General features: G+C 38.4%; 1 protein-coding gene across 2 annotated transcripts in view; it reads right to left on the bottom strand.

Moving 5' to 3' along the window:
• Positions 1-4074: 4074 nt before the first annotated feature.
• The window catches only part of vps35 (VPS35 retromer complex component), a 75389-nt gene continuing 52658 nt past the window's right edge, over positions 4075-26805 (bottom strand). For both annotated transcript variants that reach the window (XM_041191472.1, XM_041191474.1), the window contains 6 exons: positions 24286-24441; positions 20051-20173; positions 10518-10697; positions 9954-10193; positions 9022-9165; positions 4075-7417 (listed from right to left, as the gene is read on the bottom strand). In XM_041191472.1, coding sequence (XP_041047406.1) covers positions 7238-7417; positions 9022-9165; positions 9954-10193; positions 10518-10697; positions 20051-20173; positions 24286-24441 — 1023 coding nt within the window. In that variant the 3' untranslated portion in view covers positions 4075-7237. The remainder of the gene's footprint in view (positions 7418-9021; positions 9166-9953; positions 10194-10517; positions 10698-20050; positions 20174-24285; positions 24442-26805) is intronic.

Genomic DNA, 26805 nt, shown 5'->3' with positions numbered 1-26805 from the left:
AAAAGAAAAGTTTTATCAAAGTTGGGATGCAACTGAGATCCTTAGTGCACAATAGGACTGTTCAAGCAGATATTTGGACTATTTTGTGGTGAGGGTGGTGGTGGTGTCCTGTTCCCTACACTGTGCCCCAGATTGAGTCATGTGGAGTTTAAGTCTGTATATTGAGAGTCATGTTCCCATCATGACATACGCTGATGTTGAGAACCAACGGCATGTCATGCCCTCCTGGACCAACAGATTTCATTATTCACTCATGGGATGTGAGCATTGCTGACAAGGCCAGAATTAATTGCCCAGCCCTAACTGACCTCCAGTGTTGATGAGCTATCTTTTCAACACACAATCCATGTTGTGCAGATATAACTAAGGGGAGGCGTTCCAGGAATTTGACCCTGGGATACAGAAGGAACAGCAAGCTTGAAGTCAGGATGGTGTGTGACATAGAGGGAACTTGCTCATGGTGATGTTTAGATGCACCTAATATTGTTCTTCTAGGTGGTAAAGGTGTGAGCTTAGAAGGAATCTTGGTGAGAAGCTTCAGTACATCTTGTAGATGGTACATACTTATGCCACAATGCACTAATGGTAGGGGAAGTGAATGCTCAAGGTGCCAATCATCCAGACTGCTTTGTGCTGGATGATGTGGAGCATCTTGAGTGTTGTGGAATTACTCTCATCCAGGCAAGTGGGGAGCATTCCATTATGCTGCTGTATAGGCTTAGGGTGTCAAATGGCAAGTTGCTCATTGCAGAATTCCAAGCCTTTGACCTGCTCTCGTAGCCACAGTATTTTTGTGACTAGCCCAGTTAAATTTCTGGCCAATGGTAACTCACAGGTTGTTGGCAATGGGGTATTCAGCAATGGTAATGCCATTGAGTGTCATTGGGAGATGGTTAGATTGTCTCTTGATGGCGATGGCCATTACTTAGCACTTGATGCACAAATGTTACTTGCCATTTATCAGTCAAAGCTCAAATGTTGTCCAGGTCTTGTTGCATGCTGGAATGGACTGCTTCATAATCTGATGAGTCACAAATGGGATGAACACTGCACGATTGTCAGTCTACATCCCCATTCCTGAACTTATGATGAAGGGATGGTCATTGATCAAGTAGCTGATGTTTAAGGCTGGGACACTGTCCTGATGAACTGCAGCAGCAACAGCCTGAGGCTCAGGTAAAAGGCCTCCAAGATCCACCATTATCTCCCTTTATGCCTGGTGTGACTCCAACCTGTGGAAAGGCTTCCCAATTTCCCCATAGGCTTATTTTCACTCAGCTCCTCAAAGCCTTATTCATTTAAATGGCACCTTGATGCCACAAGTGTGACCACACTCACCTCTCATTGCTGGAATTCAGTTCTTTTACCATGTTTGGACCAAGGTTGTAATGAGGTCTAGAGCCAACTGGTCCTGGAAGAACTAAAACAGTGTGAAGTCTGTGACAGCTGCTTGGAATAGTACAGAATCACCCTGTTCCTCAGTAAATTATTGTATTTAATTATATTCATATTACAGCAACTGTGATGAGTTGTGTTTGGATAGGTTTCACAATGGCATTAACATTGTCATAAAAGTTTACTTTATCTTTATAATAACTGACATTTTATTCACTATAACATTGAAACCTCATACTGTACCACACAAACAGTATGAATAAAAACCAAGCTCTTGGGACATTGCTCGCCATAAAACAAGACTTATGTTTATAAAGAAGATGTTTACATAAATTATTTATATAGCATCTTTAAAACAAAACATCCCAAGGTGCATTGTAGAACAAAATATGACACCAAGGAGACGTCTGGACTGATCATCAAAATCTTGGACAAAACTTCAATTTTAAAGGAGTCCTAAACTGAGGAAAACTGGGTAGTGGAGGAGAGGTTTAGAGAGGGAGTTTCATATTTTAGGACTTATTCAGCTGAAGGCACAGTACCACTGGTGCAGTGATTAAAATGGGGAATGCACAAGAGACCAAAATTAGAGGAGCGCCATTATCATGGAGGATTGTAGGGCTGGAGATGAAATAGGGAGGGACAAAGCCATGGAAGGGGTTTGAAAATGAGGATGAGAATTTTGAAAAGAGAGGTATTATTGAACTGGGAGTCAATGCAGTTCAGTGAGCAGAGCACTGATGAGTAAAAGGTGTTTGGCACAAGTAAACTCTGCTGAAGTGTCCTAACATGAGCTACAGAGGGCAGAATGTGCAAGGCCAGCCAGGACTATTGGAATAGTCAAAGCTAGAGGGAACAATGATGCGGATGAGGATTTCAGCAACAGAAGCGCAGAGGCAGAGACAGACAACACCACAGAGGTGGAAATAGGCAAACTTAGTGGCACCATGAACGTGAATGAAAGTTCATTTTGAGATATAATATGACAGATTGCAAACAGTCTGGCACAGCCTCAGAGTTGCCAGGGAGAGGGATGGAATCATTGGTGAAGAAGCAGAGTTTGTGTCAGTGATGGAAGACGATAGTTTCAGTCTTCCAAATATTTAATTGGAGGAAATTTGTTCATCCGGTACTGGACATCAGATAAGCAATCTGACAATTTAGAAACAGTGGAGGCTTTTAGAGATGGTGGTGAGGTACAGCTGAGTGTCATCAGCATACATGTGGAAACTGACATTGTTTTCAGATAATGTCATTAAGGGATAGCTTGTAAATGAGAAACTGGAGGGGGTCAAAGATAAATCTTGGTAGATACCAGGGGTAACTGTGCAGGAATGGAAAAAGAAGCCATCAATGTTTATTCTCTGGCTACAATTAGATAGATAAGAATGAGTGGTCATGAATGAGTGTTAGGGATTTACATGGAGGGTGAGGATAGGAGGGCAGTGAACTAAAGGTGAAGAAAACATGACAACTGGAGGAAATTGTTAAAATCACCTGGGGTGAGAAACCTCTCGATATAGAGGGAGGAAAGCTGTTAAGCTTTCTGTTAAGAAAGCTCATTGAGAAAGTTGACACGGTAGTGAGTGGATGGCAGAGAACCAGCATTTTAAATGCAAGGCGAGGGTGCTTAACAAGGTGAGATGTTAAAAAGTACAAGAAAGTACCAGAGGAGCAAGGGGACAGACCAAGTTGAGATTTGGTTATAACAGCCACACCACGGCTGTGACAGTCTGGGCAAGGCAAGTGGTGAAAAGGTATAGCTACACAGGAAGGCTTCAAGTAGGTAGAAGGCTACATCACCTCACCAACTGAGGTAAGAGTAATAGAAGCAACAAGTTAATTGTATCTTGCTAATTCTTAAGTTCATTGATTGCAAAGCACTGGGTCAAAACTATTCTTATGATCTGTTTCTAGATATTGGGAGAGAGGGGCCCAAGTTTGCACTATGGCACTTGAAAATGTTTTATCTTGGAATGGCTCCAACTTCATGAGCCGAAATCCAGTGGTTGTCCAAATACAAGTTGGTTGTTAAATTAGATATGCTTCTCAAGTAGGCACTTGTATACAAAACATTTCAGGATATGATCTGCCATTGAAGGTAGACGCTAGGAAATAAAAGCGGCACACTGGGAACATGGATGATTATACCAAACAAGACATGAACACAAGTTCCTTCCATCAGACTCTCCATGTGTGTTCCTGTAGCTATCTTTCTATTATCTGTTTTCCATTCATATTTCATTTTTAGTCTCACCATTTCAGCTTTGAATTTCCACTAGATTTTCTTGTTGCTCTGATAACAATACATTAATCAGCCATATAGCAAACATGATCTGTCCACCATATTGCAATTACAGTAATTCACACTACTACAATGTCAGGTACTGTCCTGCTAAATGATATCTAATAATCCTTAGGCAGCACATTCCAAAAATTAAAAAAAAAATGTAGTAGTGCATGCTGAGAATCAGGATCTCAATGTCATAAAGTGTTGACTAACTCCTAGCCTCTAATGTGTCTTTTTGGATCCTAATTTCACACTGGTTTCCTCAACCATAGCCCTTGTCCTATGCCATCAAGAGTGGCTTTGTTAGAAATATCCCTATTAGCAAGATATCATTCTAATAGTTATCAAGCTATACTTTATGCTTTTTAAAACAATGAACACTGTCAGCACTTGGTCAAGCATTTTAATAGGATTTTTGTTGAATACATTGACCATAATACTCCAGTTAATTTACAAAGGAATTATAAAGCTTACAAGTATGTTACAGTGATTTCAAAAAGTATATTTCATTTCTCAAATGGGGAAATGAGTACATGCTCAGTTGCAAGGATACATGTATACAAATACATCATAAACCTCTGAATACAGCAAACACCACCCTTTTATCAACTTAGCAGCTCAAGATTTTACATTAAGTACGTGATGTCCCTACTTTTAGAATAAAGTCTTTACAGCTACTATAGAATTCAACATTACTACTACACCTACAGGATAATGAGGAGGAGTAAGCATTCAAGGGAAGAAGCAATACCAATATCTAAAATAGTCAATGCAATAGCTTTCATCATAGATTAAGGAAAATGACTGAAACTTAGAAAGAAAAACACAAATTAGGGCATTAACTCACTGAAAGCAGTGTAATTTATGATGGGTAATTCTCATCGTCCTGCTAATCAAGACTTCCCTACCCGTAATATATGAAAAGTCTCTCAACCTAACTCACCTGCTTAACTGCTGTAGAGTACAAGGCAGATACTGAAAGTGTGCCATTTGTAGACATAGACAGACAATATGAAAGTTTTAAACAAAGTTGTTCTGCAGGTCAGCAAATTCATAGGTTTGATATAGTTTGTGAACCTAGCTTCCAATCTTTACAAACAATCCCCGTTGAGCAATTTGAGGTGACTTTGAAAAATATGCCTTCAGACGAAAAAGATACAGAATGTTGATAAACTAGTTAATTTTCACTTGTCCTAGAAAGAATGATTTAACACATTCAATGGGGTAAATTATTTGTAATTTTTCAGTCTCAAACTATAAGATTGCATCTTTTAGTGGTATGCAACCTGTTATACTGTCAAAATAACTACTACAGAGCAGAACCCTTTCTCTCTCTCCCCTTTGGGTGGCAAACTAAAATGAGGGCAGCTTGGTTACAAACTGTCAGATGAGATATACACAAAACAGATTTACATGAATTAACACCACATTTTACAAAAAAATTGCCTGTAATAAAAAGTCACCACAAAAAGAATCCCACTTGTGCTGGTATAATTCATAACTTGGAAGACAACCCTGATAATTTGGTCAATCAGTAAGAAAGCTGAAATTCTGTTACATACATAACACTTTTGCAATCAATCCTCGAGATTGGAAAAGGACAAGATTCACATAGCTTTTGGCTAATGTATAGTCTGAGTGTTGTATTTTCTTCTTAGAGGATGTTCATTCAACTGCATGCAATATTCAGTCAAAAGTTAGATAGTCAAATCACCATCCATGTTATGGTATACAACATTATAACTTCTATATTTTGCACATTAATAGCTCCAATTACATTTGAATTAAAGAAAAGTAGGGTGCACTTTCAGGTTTGCCTTCCCTATTTCCTCTCCAAATCTTCCAAAGCCATTTACTCCTTAGAGGTTAAGATTCAACAAGTCCAGTTATCTTCCAGTAACCCAACCAAGTGTGTATTGATTATAAGTAAGCCTATATTGGGAATGTTTAGCCACAGAAACATTTGTCAAATCTGATCGCTGCACTCAATATATGCACTTCCAACAGAGATTATGGATAGCTACTTAAAAGCATGACACCCTGCCCTATTTTTATTTCCCCTATCTAGGGTGCCACGGTTAATAGTAGAACTTGACCACTGTTCCAGTGAGGAAATTAACTCAACAAACCATGTATGTTTCTAGTCTGTATGGTTAAGCTACTCACTGGAAATACTGGCTGAGTTTTGGGATTCTGCCTCTGTTTATTGTTAAACACACAATATTGTGAAGGCTGAGATGAAGTGATATACAATGAACCATACTTTAATTTAGGCATGGAAGGTTCACTTCAGCTTCCTTCAATTTCAATATTTTAAAATCTACCCTAATTTCCTGGACAAAGAGAAACTGAAAAAAAAAAATCACTGAATCCTATCATAACATATCATCCAATAAAAAGTTGGGGCAAAATACTTAAATTGCTTTCCATTACCTCAGTGAGACAAACTTGAACTGGTTTTACAAAATGGAGCATGCAAAAAACCAATTTTAGCTCATTTAATGACAATTTTGAGAATTTTGTCCTCAGTTTCAAGACACTAATCTCAACTGACTATTTTGTTCTATATTACAATATATTGTGTAAAGCAGGAGAAATGTTACAACAAATGCGTTAAAAGATCACAACCAAGGAGTGTCAACATTTCTTTCATTCTAGTTTAGTGTGGTGTTATTATAAATCTCTGGATTTCAAAGAGACTAGTTATGTTAACATGTTATGAAGGACCGAGGAGTGTAATTAATAGTCTGTAGAGAAAACTTGTTTATACCACATTAATTAAATAAAATTTTGATACTGTTTATCCTTGCATGTTAACTGTGCCCATGTAATTTCTTGCTTTACAGTTTGTAGAATTGAAATTTTTGAATTGTAAAATCAGATACAATTGTTATAGTGTACTTTTTAAAGAGGTAACTGGACTCGTTAACCTACACCCATACAATCCAATCTGCATGTTCACTTCCTTCAAACAATTACTGTTCTATCTAGCAGGATATTTCATAACTTCTATCTTGAGCAGAAAACATATCCATATGTGCAAATATTTAGCTTAAATAAACCAGTCCTTTAAATGGCTCATAAAAAAGCTTGGCAAGCCGCTATAGAAGTTTACTGAAATAGCTGTTAAGCATTTTTTTTTAGGTCTTCAGCTAGAGATTTTATAATTAAACTGCAGTGCAGACAATTTATGTTGATTTGTTTTTTTTTAAAACTAGTCACCTTGATTCATTTTGCTCAAGTTGAAATGCATTTGAATAAGGTCAATACAAGTCTTGCTGTGGAAGATAAAACAAAATCTCCCTTTATGACAGCTTGAAAGATTTTTAGTTTCACTGGCTAAATTCAAAGGAATGTCTTCCCTGAAAGAAGTATTGGTCATTAGATAGAATATAATATATATATATATATATATATGATACAATTCAATGGCAATCCTATTGTCCTGGCATGTCTAAAAGGCACATTCTGTAACCATCTACTACAGAGAAGGAGGTGTGATAGTGATTTTAAATTGTTTTCTGGAATCTTTATAATTTGTGTGGTGCTAAGTTACAAGACCAGACCTTCATAAATAGGTCCATCAGCTTCTGGCGATTCTCTCCGCAGACGCAGATGCTCCAGTGTGTTGTGAAAGTGTTTGTTAATTTGCTCAGTTTCTTCGCTGGATTCTAAGTTTGGGAGATCTTCTCTTATTTTTTGAATAAGCTGATTTAAGACTTGAACAGTCACCTGTAAATAAAAAAGTTTATGGGAAAGTTTGCAGTATCCACATTAACTTCAAAATATCACTTTTTTCTGTAGCACTGTACCAATTTTAAAAGACTAAACAGAACATTCTATTGAGAACCACCAGCCATATTTAAAAAGGCACATCATGCATACTATTGGATGCTTTCACCATGGGGCAACAGGTAAATGAGAAAGAGGAAAGAGCCAGGGCTTGATCCTTGGGATTCCAGAAGTAATAGTGCATGCATGGCAGTAAAAGCCATTGCTGGAGGTGTTCTGGTTATGATCGTATAGGTCAAAACAAGGGAAGTCCCAGTGAGATGAACAATGGAGGATGATGATGATATGATCAACTGTGTCAAAGGTTGCAGAGAGGTCAAGGAGGATGATGAGGGATAGTGTACCAAAGAGAATGTCATATTTGACTTGAGCTATTTGGATGCCTAGTGAGGCAAAAACTAGATCGGTCAAGTTCAAACCCCACTTCCCACAATGACACTGCAAAGGCTTTCAAAATCACCGTGACCCTAGTCTTTAATCACCTCTTGTAATCTCTTCCTTCATGTTGCCCATTTTCAACACACTTACTTTTGAAGTTTTTTTTTTTAAATGCTAAAAATATATATACAAATTGGTGTACATGCTCAAATCTTTAAAAGGTTTGGAGATAGGGAGAATTAGTACAAGCATTAGAGGATTAACAATGGCGATTGAATATACTTTTCTCCCATTGCCTCTTTTCAATGTAGTGGCTCATATTAAAATATGTCTCAGGTCCTGCTAGCTTTGGTACACCTTGATCAGGCATCCATTATTCATGCATGAACTAACCAATTACCATTTTCTATGGGGGATGGAATAATGACAGTTGAACATAACCATGTTGATTTATCAGTTGAGCTCAGTGGATAGCGATCAGTAAGAGAAAACCAGGCTATTTTCCCCTGAAAATTCTGAAGTGGCCAAAACCCAATTGTAACCCCACTCCCCAAGTACTGCCCTGGCTGAAACAGGATACACAACAGGTTTGTCAGCATCTGTAAAGAGAAAAGTTAAATGGAATTGAAAAGTGGAATTCTTTAGGATTGCCCAAAAAAACGAGGAAGAACACTTTGTTCCTTAACAACTCTTTAGAAAGATTTACACCCACCCCTCTTGTTTTCTGTGACCTTTTGCCTTTTTTTGCTCTTCTGGAGTAGTACAGAAATGCAGTGCCTAAATCCATTAAACCCATTCACTGCCTCTAAGTATATAGTTGACCAGTGAGCTTTACTGCTCGCTCTGCCATCTCTATTACAGGGGCTTGCCTCTCTTCACTTCAGCTATAACGATATATACTTGAGTATGTAATTTCTTTCCAGATGCTGATGAATCTGTGAGGTTGCCAACTATTTAATTTATTCCAAAATATGCAATCTTCTTTCTCATTATGATAGATGATACCAGCTGAGTACAAACCAGTAACAAACAGCACTCACCTAGTCTGTCTGACTCATTACAAGATTTTACCCATTTAAACTTTACATGTCAGCACAAATTAACCTCTATTAAACAGACAAGTGCCAATGTAAACTATAATACAACAATCACTAGTTTAAGCTTACCGCCTCATTTTCTTTCTCATAAAAATATATGTATCGATTAAGGATTTCAGTGAAGAGCTGCACTTGTAGTGATGGATCCATGCACTGATTGGCTATCTTCAAAGCCTTCTTAAGGCATTCCATCACTCTCTTGCCATCATGAATCTTTGAGAGGAAAATAGAAATTAAAGAATTCAATGTGTTCAAATAAAACAAAACCAAAAAAATTAGCAAAGGAATTCAATACATTTTTGGTCCACAGAACCAGTAGTTTGTGCATCCTTGAGTTATCCAACAAATAGAGCTACTTTAGAGGAAATCTTCCAATACAAGAAGCATATTTCCTCTTATATCTCCAAGATATAGGTTTTATAAAATCTCACTTGTTAAACCTATAGACATGCCACAATTTAATCACTGAAAATCAATGGCAATCAAATAGTCAGCTGATAAAAAGGGCAAAAAGAGGCACACTCTAGTCTAGCACTAGTTAGACACAAGTTGAATGACAACTAGGGCCCAAAATGCAAGGGTCCCTCAAAAGTGCAGTATAGGGTTCCAGTTTATATTCCAACATGTATATAGTGTTTGGGAAAGATTGTGATAGTGAAGAATAGTACTTCTGCCAACTTTTCTCCTTGAATATGAACACAACCTGAAATTTCATTTTGTTACATGGAGACACCTCAAACACAAAAATTTGAATATTCTGAAGTAAACAGTCGAACTGAATATTCTTCAACTGTTCAGATATTACGTTTTGTAGAAATTAAATTGGGGGGATTCAGTGCGACTATGTAAAAGTCAAGAAGCTGAAATAAGTCTCTCCGACATTTACAGTTCTGCAGCAAGTTCTTAAATATGAACACAATTATCAAGTTATATTTTAAAGGAGTTTATTGATAACCAATCATTTAATGCTATACAAGGTTTATCGATGCTTATATTCTTACCTCCTCTCCATTCTTATCTGTGTTCCGCCCGGACCAAAATAAATGAGCACAGATGCTAACAGCACGGCACTGATCTGGCTTTTTAAGTAACTTTGAAGCAGCCAGTGCACATTGTGTCCTCAAAGGCTCATGGTTCTCTTCACTGAAACATTTCATACGCTCAAAAGTTCCTATTATCAATGTGATTGCTGCCAGCTGTGCCTTGGAATCACTGATTTCATCTTCATACAAAGAGAATGCCTAGAAAACAGTTTTGTTTTTAAAAGTGTCATCAATACAAGGCTTTGTACAGCATATGGAGAATGCAGGTTTTAGTATAAATTTGCACAGCTACAGTTGTTGCAAATAATTTGTGCTGTCATCAGTTACATGCCATATGCAAAGCCTCATTTTACTGGGAGTCCTTAAGAGGCCTGCAGGAGGAAAAGACCTGCCAAGTATTAACCACTCATCTTACTTTAAAACTGTAGGCTAAAAATTTCAACCTTACCACTCAGACTTCACCCCCTCCCCAACATACTTATAAAATTCCTGTCACAAACATGAACAGGTGTTTATTCTTACCTGCGACATAAACTCATAAGCCACAGTTTCATGATTCTCAAATCCAATATCCCCAGCTGCAAGTGCTCCCTGCAGAAATAGGCGAAGAGGTAACTCTGCAAGCTCTGCTTTAATCAGGGCACTGATAGTCTGGTGGGCAAAAGAAAATATCTTCTGGCACTTCTTTTCCCATTTTTCATCCTGGAAAACGAGATAAATAAACAAGAGCTCTGGTTATGAGGAATTTAGCAGCTATCTAGTCTTTTTAAAGTTGTTACTTTGGGCCTTTACTCAGGTCACAACACAAACATTATGAAATGAACTGCTTTGTGGCAGTCTGACATTATTAGTTTATTAACCTGCTTTTTTTTCTCAAGTGCCTTGATTCAAATGAATTGAAGTCACAAATTCAGTTTCAATCTCTTTGACCATTACTGGAGAAAGACAGATTATGAACCGATATTCCTACAATGAAAAAATCTACATTAAAGAGATAAAGGGGAAATGGCAATTGGCAACAATATTGAACCAAGATAATGCATGCCATGGTCCACACATAATCCTTTCACCCAGTTTTCTCAAATGGTAAAGATTTAGTGTTTTTGATCTTGTATGCCATGAATTTTAACATTTGTAGATACTAATTAGCCTGATTGATTAGCCTCTGACCTACATCCCTCAAAGTATTATTCACCACGGAATTCAAACTACCTTTGTGCAATAAACTTCACAGATATACAAGACACAAAGGCAGGGACAGAGGTTAGGATAGAAGACAGCGTTTGGAAATGAATTGTCAGAAGAAAGGAAACAAGGCAGAAGAATTTAGGGAATTCCAGAGAGGAGGAACCACATAGCTGACATCATTGCCAGAAAATGTCAGGAACGTACACAAAAAGTCAGAATCAAAAGAATGAGCGTTTTGGGTGGAGGATAGGGCACATCATACTGATAGGCTATGCGGAGTTCCTGCTGAGAGAGGGCAGAGTTCTTCGAGGAATTGAAAGACAAGGATTTTAAATGTAATATATTGACGGATGCTGAGCCAACGCAGAACAAATATTGAAATACATGATAAACAGGCCAGAATACATGCAGCTGAGTTTTCAATAATTTAAGAGTTTATAGTAAAAGATTGGAGGCTAGCAAGGAAAATGTTGAAGTAATTGAACCTGGAAGTGTAAAGAGCCGATGAGGGTTTCTGGGACAAATGAACATGAAAGGGACTTAAAAGAGTCACTTAATAGTGGTTAAATTATATAATCTTTGTGATGGAGAAGATATATGGTTTGAAGCCAAGCTGCAGGTTGAAAAGGACATCAAAGCCGCCAACAGTCTGATTAAGAAAGACAGCTACCAGAAAGGCAATAAAAAATTTACTACATAAAGCACACTGGGAGTGTTACAAGTCTAGATATACCAATCCAAATGGTGGCTGCGCCACTGTAATTGTTTCAGGTCAAGTGCCAAATTGGGGCTCAATACATATTCATACCACATTAACTCAGAATAACTGACGCCAAAGCAAAGTGTGAACTATGAATTGGTCAAGCTATTTACCAGTGAAAGTCTGATCACTGTTTAATGAACTTAGGACTAGTAGATTCAGAACATGCAATCTTGAGTGCCACCCAAGTACACCAAGCAAGTGCAAGTAATAATTAAGGGTCTCACTCACACAACCAACACTGTATAAAATTAATTTCCATGTTAACTTTTAAATTGAATGAATGGCTTATAATAGAAACAAACTTACATTCGTCTACTCATACATGGAGAAAAATTATGTGGGACAAATTGTTGCATTTCAGTTTGCTGGTATCAGGTTGATCCTTAACTTTTAGCTGAACAGGGAAAACTTATGCTGCACGTTCAATCTACTGTTAAGGACAACTATTGATGAGTTGTGCAAAGGTAAAACAATGCATTCTTACAATAAAAAAAGGTTTTATTAGTAATCAATGAGCCACTGGCAACACTACTGAATGAATTCAGTTTTAAAAAAAAGCTAACTGCAGGCCACAAAGCAAAACAGATTTAAATTCCAGTTCAAAAGCAAATATCAAAATCCAGCTCACTATTTTAATTCAATTTATACAATGAAAATTCTCAGTGGCCAGCATACCTTATGACCCTAAAGAAAAACAAAGTGAAGAAACATTCAAGTGAAAAATAAACTATAGAACTTTACAGAGTATACACAGCATAGAAAGCAGCCATTTGGCCTATTACATCTGCCAGATCATTCCCAGCACATCCAGAACTAATCTCTTGGGCTGTTTCCTCTCCATGACATGTATCTTCCTCCATTTAAAAAAACAGACAAACTTGCATTTATATAGTGAATGGCACAACTACTGCAGGTCTATTTGAAGTACAGTCACTGACGCAAATTCAGGAATTATGGAAGCCAGTTTGTGCAGTGTCCATGACAGTATCGGTAGGAAAGACCACCGCACAGTTGTTGTGGAGACAAAGTCCCACCTTCACACTGAGGATACACTCCATCGTATTACATGGCACTACCACTGTGCTAAATGGGATAGATTTCGAACAGATCGAACAACTCAAGACTGGGCATCTATGAGGAGCTGTGGGCCATCAGCAGCAGCAGAATTGTACTCGACCACAATCTGTAAACTCGTGACCTGGTGTATTTCCCAATCTACCATTATCAGCAAGCCAAGGCAGCAACCCTGGTTCAATAAAGAGTGCAGGAGGGCTTCCAGGAGCAGCACCGTGCATACCTAAAAATGACATGTCAATCTGGTGAAGCCACAACACAGGACTTGTTGCTTATGCTGTTTGGTGTGAAAGTAAGTGATAGACATAGCTAAGCGATTCCACAACCAACAAATCAGATCTAAGCTCTGCAGTCCTGCCACATCCAATCGAGAATGGTGGTGGACAATTAAGCAACTCACTGGAGTTGGCTGCTCCACAAATGTCTGCATCCTCAATGATGGCGAGCCCAGCACATCAGCACAAAAGGTAAGGCAAGATTGAAGCATTTGCTACAAGGCAAGGTTGAAGCATTTGCTACAAGGCAAGGTTGAAGCATTTGCTACAAGGCAAGGTTGAAGCATTTGCTACAAGGCAAGGTTGAAGCATTTGCTACAAGGCAAGGTTGAAGCATTTGCTACAATCTTCAGCCAGATATGCCGAGTGGATGATCCATCCCGGCATCCTCCAGAGGTACCCAGTATCACAGATGCCAGTCATCAGCCAATTCAATTCACTCCACATGATATCAAGAAGCTGAAGACATTGGATACTGCAAAGGCTATGGGCCCTGACAATATTCTGGCAATAGTGTTAAAGACTTGTGCTCGAGAACTTGCTGCGCCCCTAGCCAAGCTGTTCCAGTACAGCTACAACGGCATCTACCCGGCAATGCGGAAAATTGCCCAGGTATTTCCTGTACACAAAAAAAAACAAAACTAACCCAGCCAATTAGCACCCCATCAGTCTACTCTTGATCATCAGTAAAGTAATGGAAGAGGTCAACAACAGTGCTATCAAGCGGCACTTGCTTAGCAATAACCTGCTCATTGACGCCCAGTTTGGTTTCCGCCAGGGCCATTCAGCTCCTGACCTCATTACAGCCTTGGTTTAAACATGGACAAAAGAGCTGAAGTCCAGAGGTGAGGAGAGAGTGACTAGCCTTGACATCAAGGCCGCATTTGACCTAGTGTGGCATCTAGAAGCCCTAAGCAAAACTGGAGTCAACGGGAATCAGGGGGGAAACTCTCCGCTGGTTGGAGTCATACCTACTACAAAGGAAGATGGTTGCAATTCTTAGGGGTCAACCATCTGAGCTCCAGGACATCACTGCAGGAATTCCTCAGGATAGTGTCCTCAGCCCAACCATCTTCACCTACTTCATCAGTGACCTTCCTTCCATCATAAGATCAAAAGTGGGGATGTTCGCTGATGATTGCATAATGTTCAGCACCATTCCCAACCCCTCAGGTACTGAAGCAGTCAATGTCCAAATGTAGCAAGACCTGGACCAGGCTTGGGCTGACAAGTGTCAAGTAACATTCGCATCAAACAAGTGGCAGGCAATGACCATCTCCAACAAGAGAGAATCTAACCATCAACCCTTGATGTTCAATGGCATTACCATCATTGAATCCCCCACTATCAACATCCTGGGGGTTACCATTGACTAGAAACTGAACTGGACTATCCATATGAATACTGTAGCTGCAAGAGCAGGTCAGAGGCTAGGAATCATATGATGAGTAACTCACTTCCTGAGTCCCCAAAGCCTGTCCACCATCTACAAGGCCCAAGTCAGGAGTGTGATGGAATACTCCCCATTTGCCTGGATGAGTGCAGCTCCCACAACACTCAAGAAGCTTAACACCGTCCAGGATGAAGCAGCCCAAGTGATTGGCGCCACATCCACAAACATTAACTCCCTCCACCACCGACACACAGTGGCAGCAGTGCGTACAAGATGCACTGCAGGGATTCACCAAGGCTTCTTCAACAGCACATTCCAAACCCACAACCACTAGAAGTACAAGGGCAGCAGATAAATGGGAACACCACCACCTACAAGATCCCCCCCCACCAAGACACTCACTACGCTAATTTGGAAATATATCGTCATTCCTTCACTGATGCTGGGTCAAAATCCTAGCACTCCCTCCCTAACATCATGTGGGTGTATCTCAACCACAGGGACTACAACAGTTGAAGGCAGCAGCTCACCATCACCTTCTCGAGCACAACTAGGGATAGACAATAAATGCTGGCCTAGCCAGCAAAGCCCACAGCCCAGGAATGAATTTTTTTTTTTAAAAATGACGTGGCAGATGCCTATGCCAGGTAGATCAAATGCACAAGAGAAACTTAATCACGCAATCACAACTGTTTTGTAATTTGTATTTAATTTCGAGATGCGTGCCCCAAATTTAGAAGTAATGGGACTACCATGACTTGAGGTTTTAGAAAACTAAATTAAACATTTATTAACAAAAGAAAAGATTTCAATCACATTCATAAGCCTACAGATTACTACTATAACTCCTAAAATCCCTAACCCAATTATGCCTCCGTTAAAGCAACAGTGAAAACAAATAGATTTAAACAGATCCGAGCAAAGCAACACAATACCCTGGACAGTCTAATTCAAAGCGAGTTTTCTGAGTTTCAGCTCCTGTGAACAGCGATTTGATGCACAGATGCTGGAGGGTTTTCACACTTGTGTTAGATCTGAGAATGCCTTCTCTCCTTTATACCTGTTTCTCCCTTTTTAATGGGAATTCCATTGTCCCTTTTTGTCTTGGGAACTTTTCTTTTTTCAATACTATGAAAAGATTTATATTATAACTTTATCAGTAACCTTTGGGAAAAATAAATACTGTTTGGCTTAGCTTCTTCTAGCTAAGTGTAACATCCTGCCATCACATTGAAATTCAAACTACCCTAATTTATCTAAAAAGACAAATTTTCCTCTCAACTCACATTCTAAAACGGCAGCCATGTTTACGTATTTACTATTTCAAACCTAGCTTCTTTTTGGTAACTCAAAGCCTCCAGACCAGCTGTCTCCGATTCAAGTAAACCACCCCCCCACATACACGTCTCCAACTCAATTAAATCATCCCCCCCACCACCACACACACAAACTATCCAAACCCCACTACTAACCTACCTTTACAATAAATCACAATAATAGTATGAGAATTATTATATTTTCATGACAACAGCAAGGTTGCTAAAACAGCAATCAGATAAACAACTAGATAATCTGTTTCAGTGATGTTAGTTGTGGGATAAACATTAGTCAGGACACCAGGAGATCTGTCTCACATTTCCTTAAACATTACCACGGGATCTGAGAGGGTAAACAAATCCGAAAGACAAATGCTCTGAGTATAGCACTTCAGGGTTGCCCTCAGCTACAGCTTAGATTATGATTTCAAACCTCGACAGTGGGGCTTGAAACCAAGGCCTTCTGACTCAGACTGTTTTAAGTCTACAACCCTATTTAGCATATTTTCCAAAAAAGAAATGCTTTCTGCCGCAACCGCTACCTAAGGCAGAACATTCCATACTCCAACAGCCCTATGTAAAGAAATGTCTCATAGAAACATAGAAAATTTACAGCACAGAAGGCCATTCTGCCCAACATGCCTATGCTGGCCGAAAAAGAGCTATACAGCCTAAACCCAATTCCAGCTTTTGCTCTGTAGTCCTGTAGGTCACAGGACTTCCAAGTGCATAGCCAAGTATTTCTTAAATGCAATTAGGCATTATGTCTCTACCACCCTTTTGGGTACTGAGATCATCACCACCTTCTGACTGAAAATATTTCTCAACTCCTTCTCTAATCCTTTTATCAATTACTTTAAAATCTAAGCCCCCTGATTATTGACTTCTCTACTAAGGGAAATAGGCCTTTCTTTTCTATCGAAGTCCCTCATTATTTTATATACCTCAATTAAATCTACAGTCATCCTCTCCTGTTCAAATCTTTCATCATTGCTAAAATTCCCCCACTCTGGCAACATTCTCGTGAATCTCCTCCATACCTTCTCTGCTGGTATCACATCCTTCCTGCAAATGCAGTAACCAGAACTGTATGCAGTACTTTAGCCGCAGTCTAATTAGTGTTTTATGCAGTTCTAGCGTAACCTCCCTGGTCTTATATTCTACGCTTCAGCCAATAAAGGCCTTATTTAACCACTTTATCTAGCTGCCCTGTTATCTTCAGGGATCTATGAACATGCACTCCAAGATCGCTCTGTTCCTCTACACTTCTCAGTCTTCTACCATTTATTATGTATTCTCTTGTCTCATTCACCCACCGCAAAGGCATTATCTCACACTTAACAGAAACACAGAATTGCTTTGTGCCGACTCTCCAAGCAAGCAATGCACCTACTGCCATTGACCCTCCATGACTTTCACCCTATAATCGTGCACATTCTTCTTTAAGATAATAATCCAATTCCCTCTTGAATGCCTTAATTGAACCTGTCTCCGCCACACTCAGGCAGCATATTCCAGATCTTATTCCCTGTGTGCGAAAAAGCTTTTTCTCATGTCTCCATTGCTTCTTTTGCCAATGACCTTAAATCTATGCCCTCTTGTTCTCAACCATTCCACTAATGACAAGCTCTTCCCTATCTAATTTGTCCAGACCCCTCATGTTTTGAATTCCTCTATATCAAATCTGCTCTCAACCTTCCCTTCTCCAAGGAAAATAATCCCAACTTCTCCAATCTACATAACTGAGGTTCCTCATCCCTGGAACCATTCTTCTGATTCTTTTCTGCACTCTCTCAATGCCTTCACATCTTTCCTAAAGTGTAGCACCCAGAACTGGACACAACACTCCAGTTGAGGCCAAACCAGTGTTTTATAGAAATGTAATATAACCTCCTTGCTCTTGTACTCTATGAATCTATTAATAAAGCCTTGGACACTGTATACTTTATTAACTGCTCTCTCAACCTGTCCTGTCACTTTCAATGACTTAGGCACATATACACCCTCTGTTCCTGCACCCCATTAGGACAGTGCCCTTTATTTTATATTGTCCCTCCTCACTCTTCATGTCAAAGTGAATCACTTCACACTTCTCTGCATTGAATTTCACATGCCGCTTATCTGCCCTTCCAACAACTTATCCATGTCCTTCTGAAGTTCTCCACTATTCTTTTCACAGCTCACAACGCTTCCAAATTTTGTATCATCCAAAAAATTTGAAATTGTGCCGTATACACCAAGATCTAGGTCATCAATATATATCAGGAAAACAAGATTGTTAGTCCAGTCACCTGTCTTAAGAGGCCCAGACTAATGTTCTGGGGACAAAGGTTCAAACCCCGTCATGGCAGCTGGTGGAAATTAAATTCAATTAATAAAATATATCTGGAATATAAGGAATGTATCAGTAATGACGGCCATGACACCTAGCAGATTGTTGTAAAAATCCATCTGGTTTACTAATGTCCTTTAGGGAAGGAAATCTGTCATCTTTGTCCAGTCTGGCCTACATGTGACTCCAGGTTCACAGCAATGTGGTTTGACCTCTGAAATGGCCTAGCAAGTCACTCAGTTCAATGGCAATTAGGATTGGGCAACAAATGATGGCCTTGCCAGCAACACCCACATCCCATGAAAGAATAAAAAATGGGCCCCAACACCCACCCGAGGAACTCCACGACAAACCTTCCTCCAGTCTAAAAGATATCCATTAGCCATCATTTCTGTTTTCTAACACTCAATTTTGCAACCATGTTGTGACTGTCCCTTTCATTTCAGGATGTATAACATTGCTGCAAGCCTTTTGGAAGTCCATGTACACCACATCAACAACCTACCTCTGAGCAACCTCCTCTAATAAAAATTCCCAAGTTTGTTAAACACGATTTGTCCTTAACAAATCCATGCTGGCTTTCCTTAATTAACTTGCTTTTGCCCAAGTGACTATTAATTTTGTCCTAAATTATTGTTTATAGAAGTCTCCCTACCAAAGTTAAACTGACTGGCCTGTAATTGCAGGAATTATCTTTCCATCTTTTCTCGAACAAGAGGGTAATATTTGCAATTCTCCAGTGCTCTGGCACCATCACTTCTTCAGATTGAATTCCATTTACCACTTTTCTGCCCACCTGACTAGTCTATCTATATTTTCCTGCAGCCTTCAACTTTCTTCCTCACTAACAGCCAAATTTTGTACCACCTGCAAACTCCAATCTTTTTTCTCGGTGATAATTTTAAATTGGCGATCTCTCGTCACAAACTCCCAATCAGAAATATAGCTTTCCTGATTTACCATCAAAACCTTTCACAATTTTAACATATATTAAACTTCCTGAGTTCTCTACCCCAATGAAAATGGTTTCTACTAGTCTCCCCTCATTAACTATAGTTCCCCATTCCAACCACCACACTGCTTGTTTTGTATGGTGTTACTGTAATTTTTATCATGGGGGTCCCTGTATTTTATATAAATTCATCATTACTTCCTAACTTTTGTACTCTTTACTCACCTTTACAAAATCCTATTGACTTTTGCATGACTATATCCAACTGCATTCACTTTCAGGGAATTATACACTTTGGACTTGGTTCATCCACACTTTTCAATGCCTTAAGTGTATACACCAATTCCTTGTTTTTTTTTCCCCTCCAAAGTTTACCTCAATTCACAATTAAATTGCACCTGCCATCTGTCTTCCCAATTGGGAAGTTTTTTGCAGCCCTCCTCATGGTTTTCCACATCTCTTAGTTTTATGTTTCCTGAAAATTTTGAGATTGTGCTCCCTGTAACCAAGTACAAATCACCCAAGTATACATTGATGAACAAGACTATTGGTTTAAAAATAAACTGCGCAAGAAGGTCTACCTTGTATCATAAGCACCTGGACCAGCAGCTTTTAAGGAAAAATGACCAAGGTAGTACACATCCTGGTCTAGCTAGCCAAGAAGATATTATTCTCAATTTGAGGTCTGATAATTTAAGTGGGAAAAATTTATTTGCTCATTAAAATAAAAGTTTTTACATCTATTAAAAGCTTCCAGCTTACCACTTTCGAATTCTCTTTGTAGCAGAAGGCCAGCTGGTAGGCAGAAAAGACCAATGGTGGTAAAGTGAAACGAATCCTTTGATTTCCACCAGCACCAAAGTGTTTTCTGGCAGTGTTTAAAATCTGTTTAAAGAAAAGTGACATTAAACAGAAAATCAGCAAGAAACACTATTTCCTTAGGAACAAAGATGTAAAATACTGCATTTGTACAGCACCATTTGATCTGAAACTATACATCATGTTTGCACACAATTTTGGGAACAGCAGCAAAGTTCCTGAGATTTCTGAGACAGTGGCTTCAACTGTGACAAATAAAAGCCATTTTTCAATTTTAAAATTTTGTTTAAACATGTCCCAACATTTGTTTTACTGCTCGTCTGCAATTCTCCTATGGTTTACATTAAATGCAACCACTCATACAAGTACTATTTGCATAAAACTGTATCGACATTTTTTTTTAAAAGTCCTATTAAATTTCTGTAGCAGCCCATTTGGTAACACTTTTCTCTGCTTGCATTTACTTCAAATATTCTATACTTACTTTGTCTTTTTTCTTCCTTTGATCAGGAAATTAGATGACACAGGATCTGGATTTGCTGCAAGCTTGCACCATCTATAATGCAGCTATGCCCTCATTATGGTGCAGAAATTCCAGGAAACTACAAGTAACTTGCCATTATGTACATTATGCCATATTTTGTAGGGACTTGTGCTCCTCTACAGAAACCGTTTCCTACAAAAGCTAAACAACCAATTACTATAGCTCCGCCCCACATTCAAATCAGTGGCGAGATTGTGTTCTCTGAATCAATGCTGCCATGACTGCCACAGCTACTTGGAGGATTGCAGAATGGTGCTGGTGTGCTCAGTATGTATGTTGCAATCATAAGTCATATTGTTTAAATTAAGAAATAACTGTTTTGCCCTCATTAGATGCTTTATTTATCGTTCTAACTCTGACAGTGTCTATGGTCACTGGCACAAAGTGTAGGGCAACAGAATTTCTACATCTAGTAGGAATGATTTGCCAGTTCCTAGTTATAAATTACCATCTAAAAGTGGCTTTATTTTTTGCAAGTCAGATTTTTAACTTTATACACTATGAATGTGGTTATTAGTGATTATAATGCATACAGTTACACTTATTAACATCCAAGTTGTTAATCAGAAATAGCACTAGGATTACAGTCTGCTTGGTCAACTAAAGACAAGAAGCAAAACCAAAATACCGCAGATGCTGGAAATTTGAGTTAAAACAAAATCCTTAATAGATCAGACAGCATCTGGGAGACAGAAGCAGAATTAACATATTAGTTAATGACCTTTCATCAGAATTCATGCTCTGATGAAAGGCTGCTGATCTGGAACATTAACTCTGCTCCTCTTTTCTCAGATGCTGCTTGACTTGCTTACTATTTCCAGCATTTTCCATTTTCATTGAACATTAAAAGCCTCTGATTTCTTTGTCAAACTCATGGGAAGAGGATGGTCAGTGTTCCATCTAATGATGACATAATAAAGTAATCCTCAAGTCAAATCAGCTCCCTATAATTTGAGTTTGTTTCTACCTGTTGAACCTCCAAACATCTATTTTAAAAGATTCCAGGCCAGGGCGGCATCACATCACAATGTGTTCATCTTGACCACTGCCTGCTCTGCTCCTGATCATTGCACCCTATTTCAATTCCTTTTTCCAACAAATTGAGGTACAAATGTGCCACTGGTAGACTGGGGAGCAAAACGATTTCATTCATTGCCAATATTTGTCTGGAGCCTTATCTCGTGTCTACTACCATTGCATCTTATTAAATTGTTGTAAATAGTTATTGCTGTAACATTACTCGTTACTTTTCACACTAGACATGTGGACTCATTTAAGCATTATAATAATTGAATGCATATAAATTTTCTAATTTTTAAAATGAGATTTTTACCTTCATGCGATGAAATGAAACTTTAAGTCTATTCAACAGACACCTTAGGGTTATTTGTTAAATTACATAAACACAAGTTAAAATGAAATGTAGGAATTGGCATGAAGAAAATACCCTCAGGAAAACCTCAGGGAATGTAGAGCTTTAACGTGTACATTTTCAGATAATCTTATCTTAATTTGGACAATTTCCAATGTCTAGTGTGAAAAGTAACGAGTAATGTTACAGCAATAACTATTTCAACGAACTAGAATCATATCTCTGGCTGCATGATTTTTAGTCTTGTATTGAACATATTTGTTGCGTAACCCCTAATGATTAACAAAGGACTTTCTACTTCTGTTACTTGAGCAGTGCAAACTTTGCTACTGTGGAATGATTGAAACATGCAAAAAAAAAAATGATTAGTCACTACCAAATTAAGCAACTGATCAAATTCATAAAATTATTTTATTTTTAAAAAGAATTTGCATAGTCTGAGACAAATCTGTTGATTTAGCCAACTTAAATGTTGAAGTCAACTATTTGCAATGTGCTTTCAAAAATGTCCTCGTTATACAATTAACTTTATAGGGTGCAATCTGGTTACCTTGAGTGTGCTTACATAAATTGTTCAAACTGCATTCTGCTGAATTTCTGCAGGAAATGTCTCAATATTTTATATTTAGAATAATCCACCTGCATTATGGCTATAACTGAAAAACAATTAAGTCAGTCAAACAGCAAAGCGAGCTTTCAGGTCAAACTTGAGATTCATCATAACTTGCCCTCTGTTCAGTCCAGAGTACTGCATTTACTTTACATCAAAACTCAATGTTTTCTCAAAACATACAGGGATAGACTTGCCACCTAATTTTCCTTCCATTTACATTAATGGGGGGGGTGCATTTTCTTTGCAACAGGTATGCAATTTCCCCTGCCCCCCTTCAAAGGTTAAGGGATTCTTAATGCTCAGACAGTAAAGACAAAAATTTACCCCATCGATTTTATTCAGTGCAGTAAGTTAATTTACACCTTCTGTCAGAGGACAAAACAATCAGGTTTTCTGACATAGCTATCCACAGCATCACATTAACCCGCCTAAATATTTCTGAATGTCTGCAAGCATAACACATATGAAACCACACTTCTGCAGCACAATTGTCCAAGACTAGGTAGGCTGCAATCATGATCTTCCTCCATGTGATGAACTGGAAAAATAGCTCAAGCTGCTCTTGCATACTAATAGTTGGTTTCAGACAGTACTGGGTGCTCAAAAAATTCTCATTTGTTGGGCTGTAGATTGGCTTTGGTTCAGGGAGTCCAAGAAATGGGAAGAAATTGCTCGATTGAAATTGTCAATTTTAGGTACGCAAGTTTTCACTATAACTAAGTGACATTCCCAGTGAGGTGAGATTTTGCTTCCCTATTTTAGATGGCCAATGACTGACGTGCAATATTTTTAAACAAACACTTGGAAGTTAAGCTTCATCACTATCTTTGTAAATATAGATATTAACTCAGTTCACGATTTCAAATTCCACATTACAAGACTCCTACACAACTAACCCATAATATAGATCTGTGATTAAACAATTAGCAAGTCATTTACCAGCCAAACAACCCAGCTATCCTAGGGCAGTGAATCTCAAGTGGCCTAAAAGACACAAAAATTACTTCAAACCAAACTATAAGTATGGGACAAGGAGACATTGGTTCAAGTTAATAGAATGCTTATTCAGGACTAATTTCAGGAAGTTTTTTCAGATTGATCAATGCATGAAATGTACTTACTTGGTGAAAACCCTAGAATTATGTAAATAAACAATTATGAGGACTGATTGGGGAGAGGTGGGAGAAAAGGAAAACTATGCAGACATTCTAGGGATGTACTAAGTTTGGTCAAATTGCTTGGGCCATCCATTTTAAATTTGAAACGCAAGTTGCAGTGTTGACTGGCATTTAAATTTCATTACTTTTAACAAATAATCTTCAGCAGTTCAACTGAATTAGTCTGCACTGGCTTGAGAGAAGAGGTATCATATAGTTGCATCATACATGCATGGCTCAAAGCTTCTCAACCAAATACCAACATTAAAATTGGTGAGCCAGAACCTAAACTGCCCAGACAACAGTAAAAGAAAATTTTATGGCAAGAAAACCAGAAGTGTGATTGTATTTTGAGGAGTAAGGGAAGGAACATATTTAACATAAAAACCTCTCAAAATCAACAGCCAAAATTATTAGGCATAATATTAATCATTCCATTCATTTGTTAAAGGAAAGTAAGGTACAAAACCTAAATTTGGCAAGTTAACATACCAGATACTGTTGGTCAGGATCTTCAGATTGAAATAAATGAATAAATCTACCAACAAGACTTTGCTCTTCAGCAAAATCTTCTGGGTCAGGATCTTCTGCTGGCTGATCTGGCTGATCCTGAATCAATGTCGAAACCAGGTTCAGTATAGCATCCACCTGTAGAAAGAGGAAGACATCTATGAAACAGCTCATGTGATTCTGCAATTTTACACTCAAAACTTCACTTAATATGCAATATGATCACTATTGTAACAGGATTAAGACCTCACACTCTATATTTTTTATAAAATAGATATCTATCCTGAAAACTAATTTCTAAAATTTTAAAAACTGAACAATGACCTTTTAAAATGGCTGAGGCTATGTCTGTTTGCGACCCTGAACAAAAGGGGCTATTTGGCAGTATCAAAGAAATTAGCACCATGCTCTGAAGGGACCCTAATGACTCCTGTGAACTGCAGAGGCCAAATTCAAAGCGAACTATACAACAACCGCCTGCATTTCAAAACCCAGGCTGGCCACTCGGAGTCTACTAGTCTTCTAGGGCAAAGAGCCCTGCAACCTTCCTCAATTCTTATTGGCTGGGACCTTTAACAATATTGGGGGCCCAGACGAGGAATGCACAGCCTTTGTCAAGGCACGGAAAGGTGGGAGTCGTGAGATGAACCCTCAGGCTGGGAGAACCATTTATACTGTCTTACTGCACTCCAAAGCTGAGTATGCTATTTTTCCATCTACCTACGAAGCAGCAGCACAAAAAAGGGGCTGTGCTGAGATTTGAATGCCTGGCCCCCATCAACACTGTTTCTACTAGACCTTCTGTACCATCGCCTACAAGATAGGCACGGAGAGATGAGTCAATCTCATCGTGGAAGTCAATTCTACTGGAAAAGCGAAGTATCCTGCATCAGTTCAGATTGCCGATCTTTGTGAAGGAATACACCATCGGTTTTTGATTCTAGACTCAAGTGAAACAATAATTCTTCTCTGGTCTTTATTTCTCTATCCCTCTTTTGCTGAATGAGTGAAAAGGAGGCCATGTTGCTACCCTCCTCCCACGTTTGAGTGGGTGTAAATAAATTAACCCTCTGAGTTCATTCTATCATGAGTTTGCGGTGGGGTTATTAATAAAAATTGGATCACACTGAAACCGAGGTCGGAAAATACACGACTGCTTGTAAAGGGGGGGGGAAGAAAATCAAAAAACACATTTCTGTTCATGGACAGGTGGTGAAGGGAGAAATCAGGGCTGTCTAAATTAACCCCCTTCCTGTCCATAACCATTATCCAGAAATAACTTAAAAAAAAATGCAGGAAATACTGAGATCAGACAACATTTGGGGAGAGAAACATAGTTAACTCCATTGACCTGAAATGTTAACTTTGTTTCTCTCTCCACAGATGCTGCCTGACTGGTTGAGTACTTCCAGCATCTTCTGTTTTTATTTCACATTTTCAGCATTCATTATGTTTTCCTCTTAGTCAATTTTGGATGTCAGATAATCTGATGTTCTGAAGAACTGAGGCATATTATTTCTGCTTTCTTTCAAACAAAAAAGGAAGCAAATGTCTGCATCTCGGTGGGACTCAATTAACAAATAATACTCATTTATTAGCACAGATTTTGAAGTATGAAGGCAAAGCGTTGAAGATCAATGTCACCATAAAACTCCCACCAAGCTCATTAATTCATTGTTTTCTGGATTTATCAAGCAACGTCAGCAAATTGGGATTTTTTTTTGATGTTATACCTACTTTTCACCCAAATCCTAAATGGTAGTTTACAAAATAATTTTGCCAACTTTTAAATTTACACTTTCATTGATTTGCCAACTCCAATTTCCTGATGGCATGTCAAATACTTTTGAGATTAGTAAGCAAATCTTCCCTCATCTGCTATCTAATAATTCAAAGTATAAAAATCTGTGCAGACTAAATACGAAAGAAGTGGTTTAATGTTTTTCCCAAATCAGCAAAACAATATGTGAGCAATTATTCAATTAGAATTTATTTTTCCTTTAAACATAAAAATTCCCAAAACATTTCAAAAAGCTGAAGAATCCCATGAGATAAATAATTTTCACTTAAGAGTACTGAAATAATCAACTCTGCCATGCTTCGAGAAAAAGGAAAAAACGTAAAATAAGAAATAGGAGCCGGTGAACACCAAATGGCCCAAGAGGTCTGCTCCACCATTTAAATAAGACAGGTAAAAAAGAAAATGTTTTGGCAAGAAAACCAAAAATGGGATTTTATTTTGAGGACTAAAGAAAGGAAAATATTTAACACAAAAGCTTCTCAAAATCAGCAGCCAAAATTACTAGGCATAATACAAATCATTCTTTTCTTTAGCAAATGAATGGAAAGATACAAGACCTAAATTTGGCAAGTTAACATACCAGATACTATTGGTCAGGATCTTCAGATTGAAACAGATGAATAAATCTACCAACAAGAGTTTACTTTTCAGCAAAACCTTCTGCATTAGGATCTTCTGCTGGCTGGTCTGAATCAATGTCG

The sequence above is a fragment of the Carcharodon carcharias genome, chromosome 7 (genome assembly GCF_017639515.1).
Source record: "Carcharodon carcharias isolate sCarCar2 chromosome 7, sCarCar2.pri, whole genome shotgun sequence".
Lineage (NCBI taxonomy): Eukaryota > Metazoa > Chordata > Chondrichthyes > Lamniformes > Lamnidae > Carcharodon > Carcharodon carcharias.
This window is presented reverse-complemented; position numbering and strand designations above follow the sequence as displayed.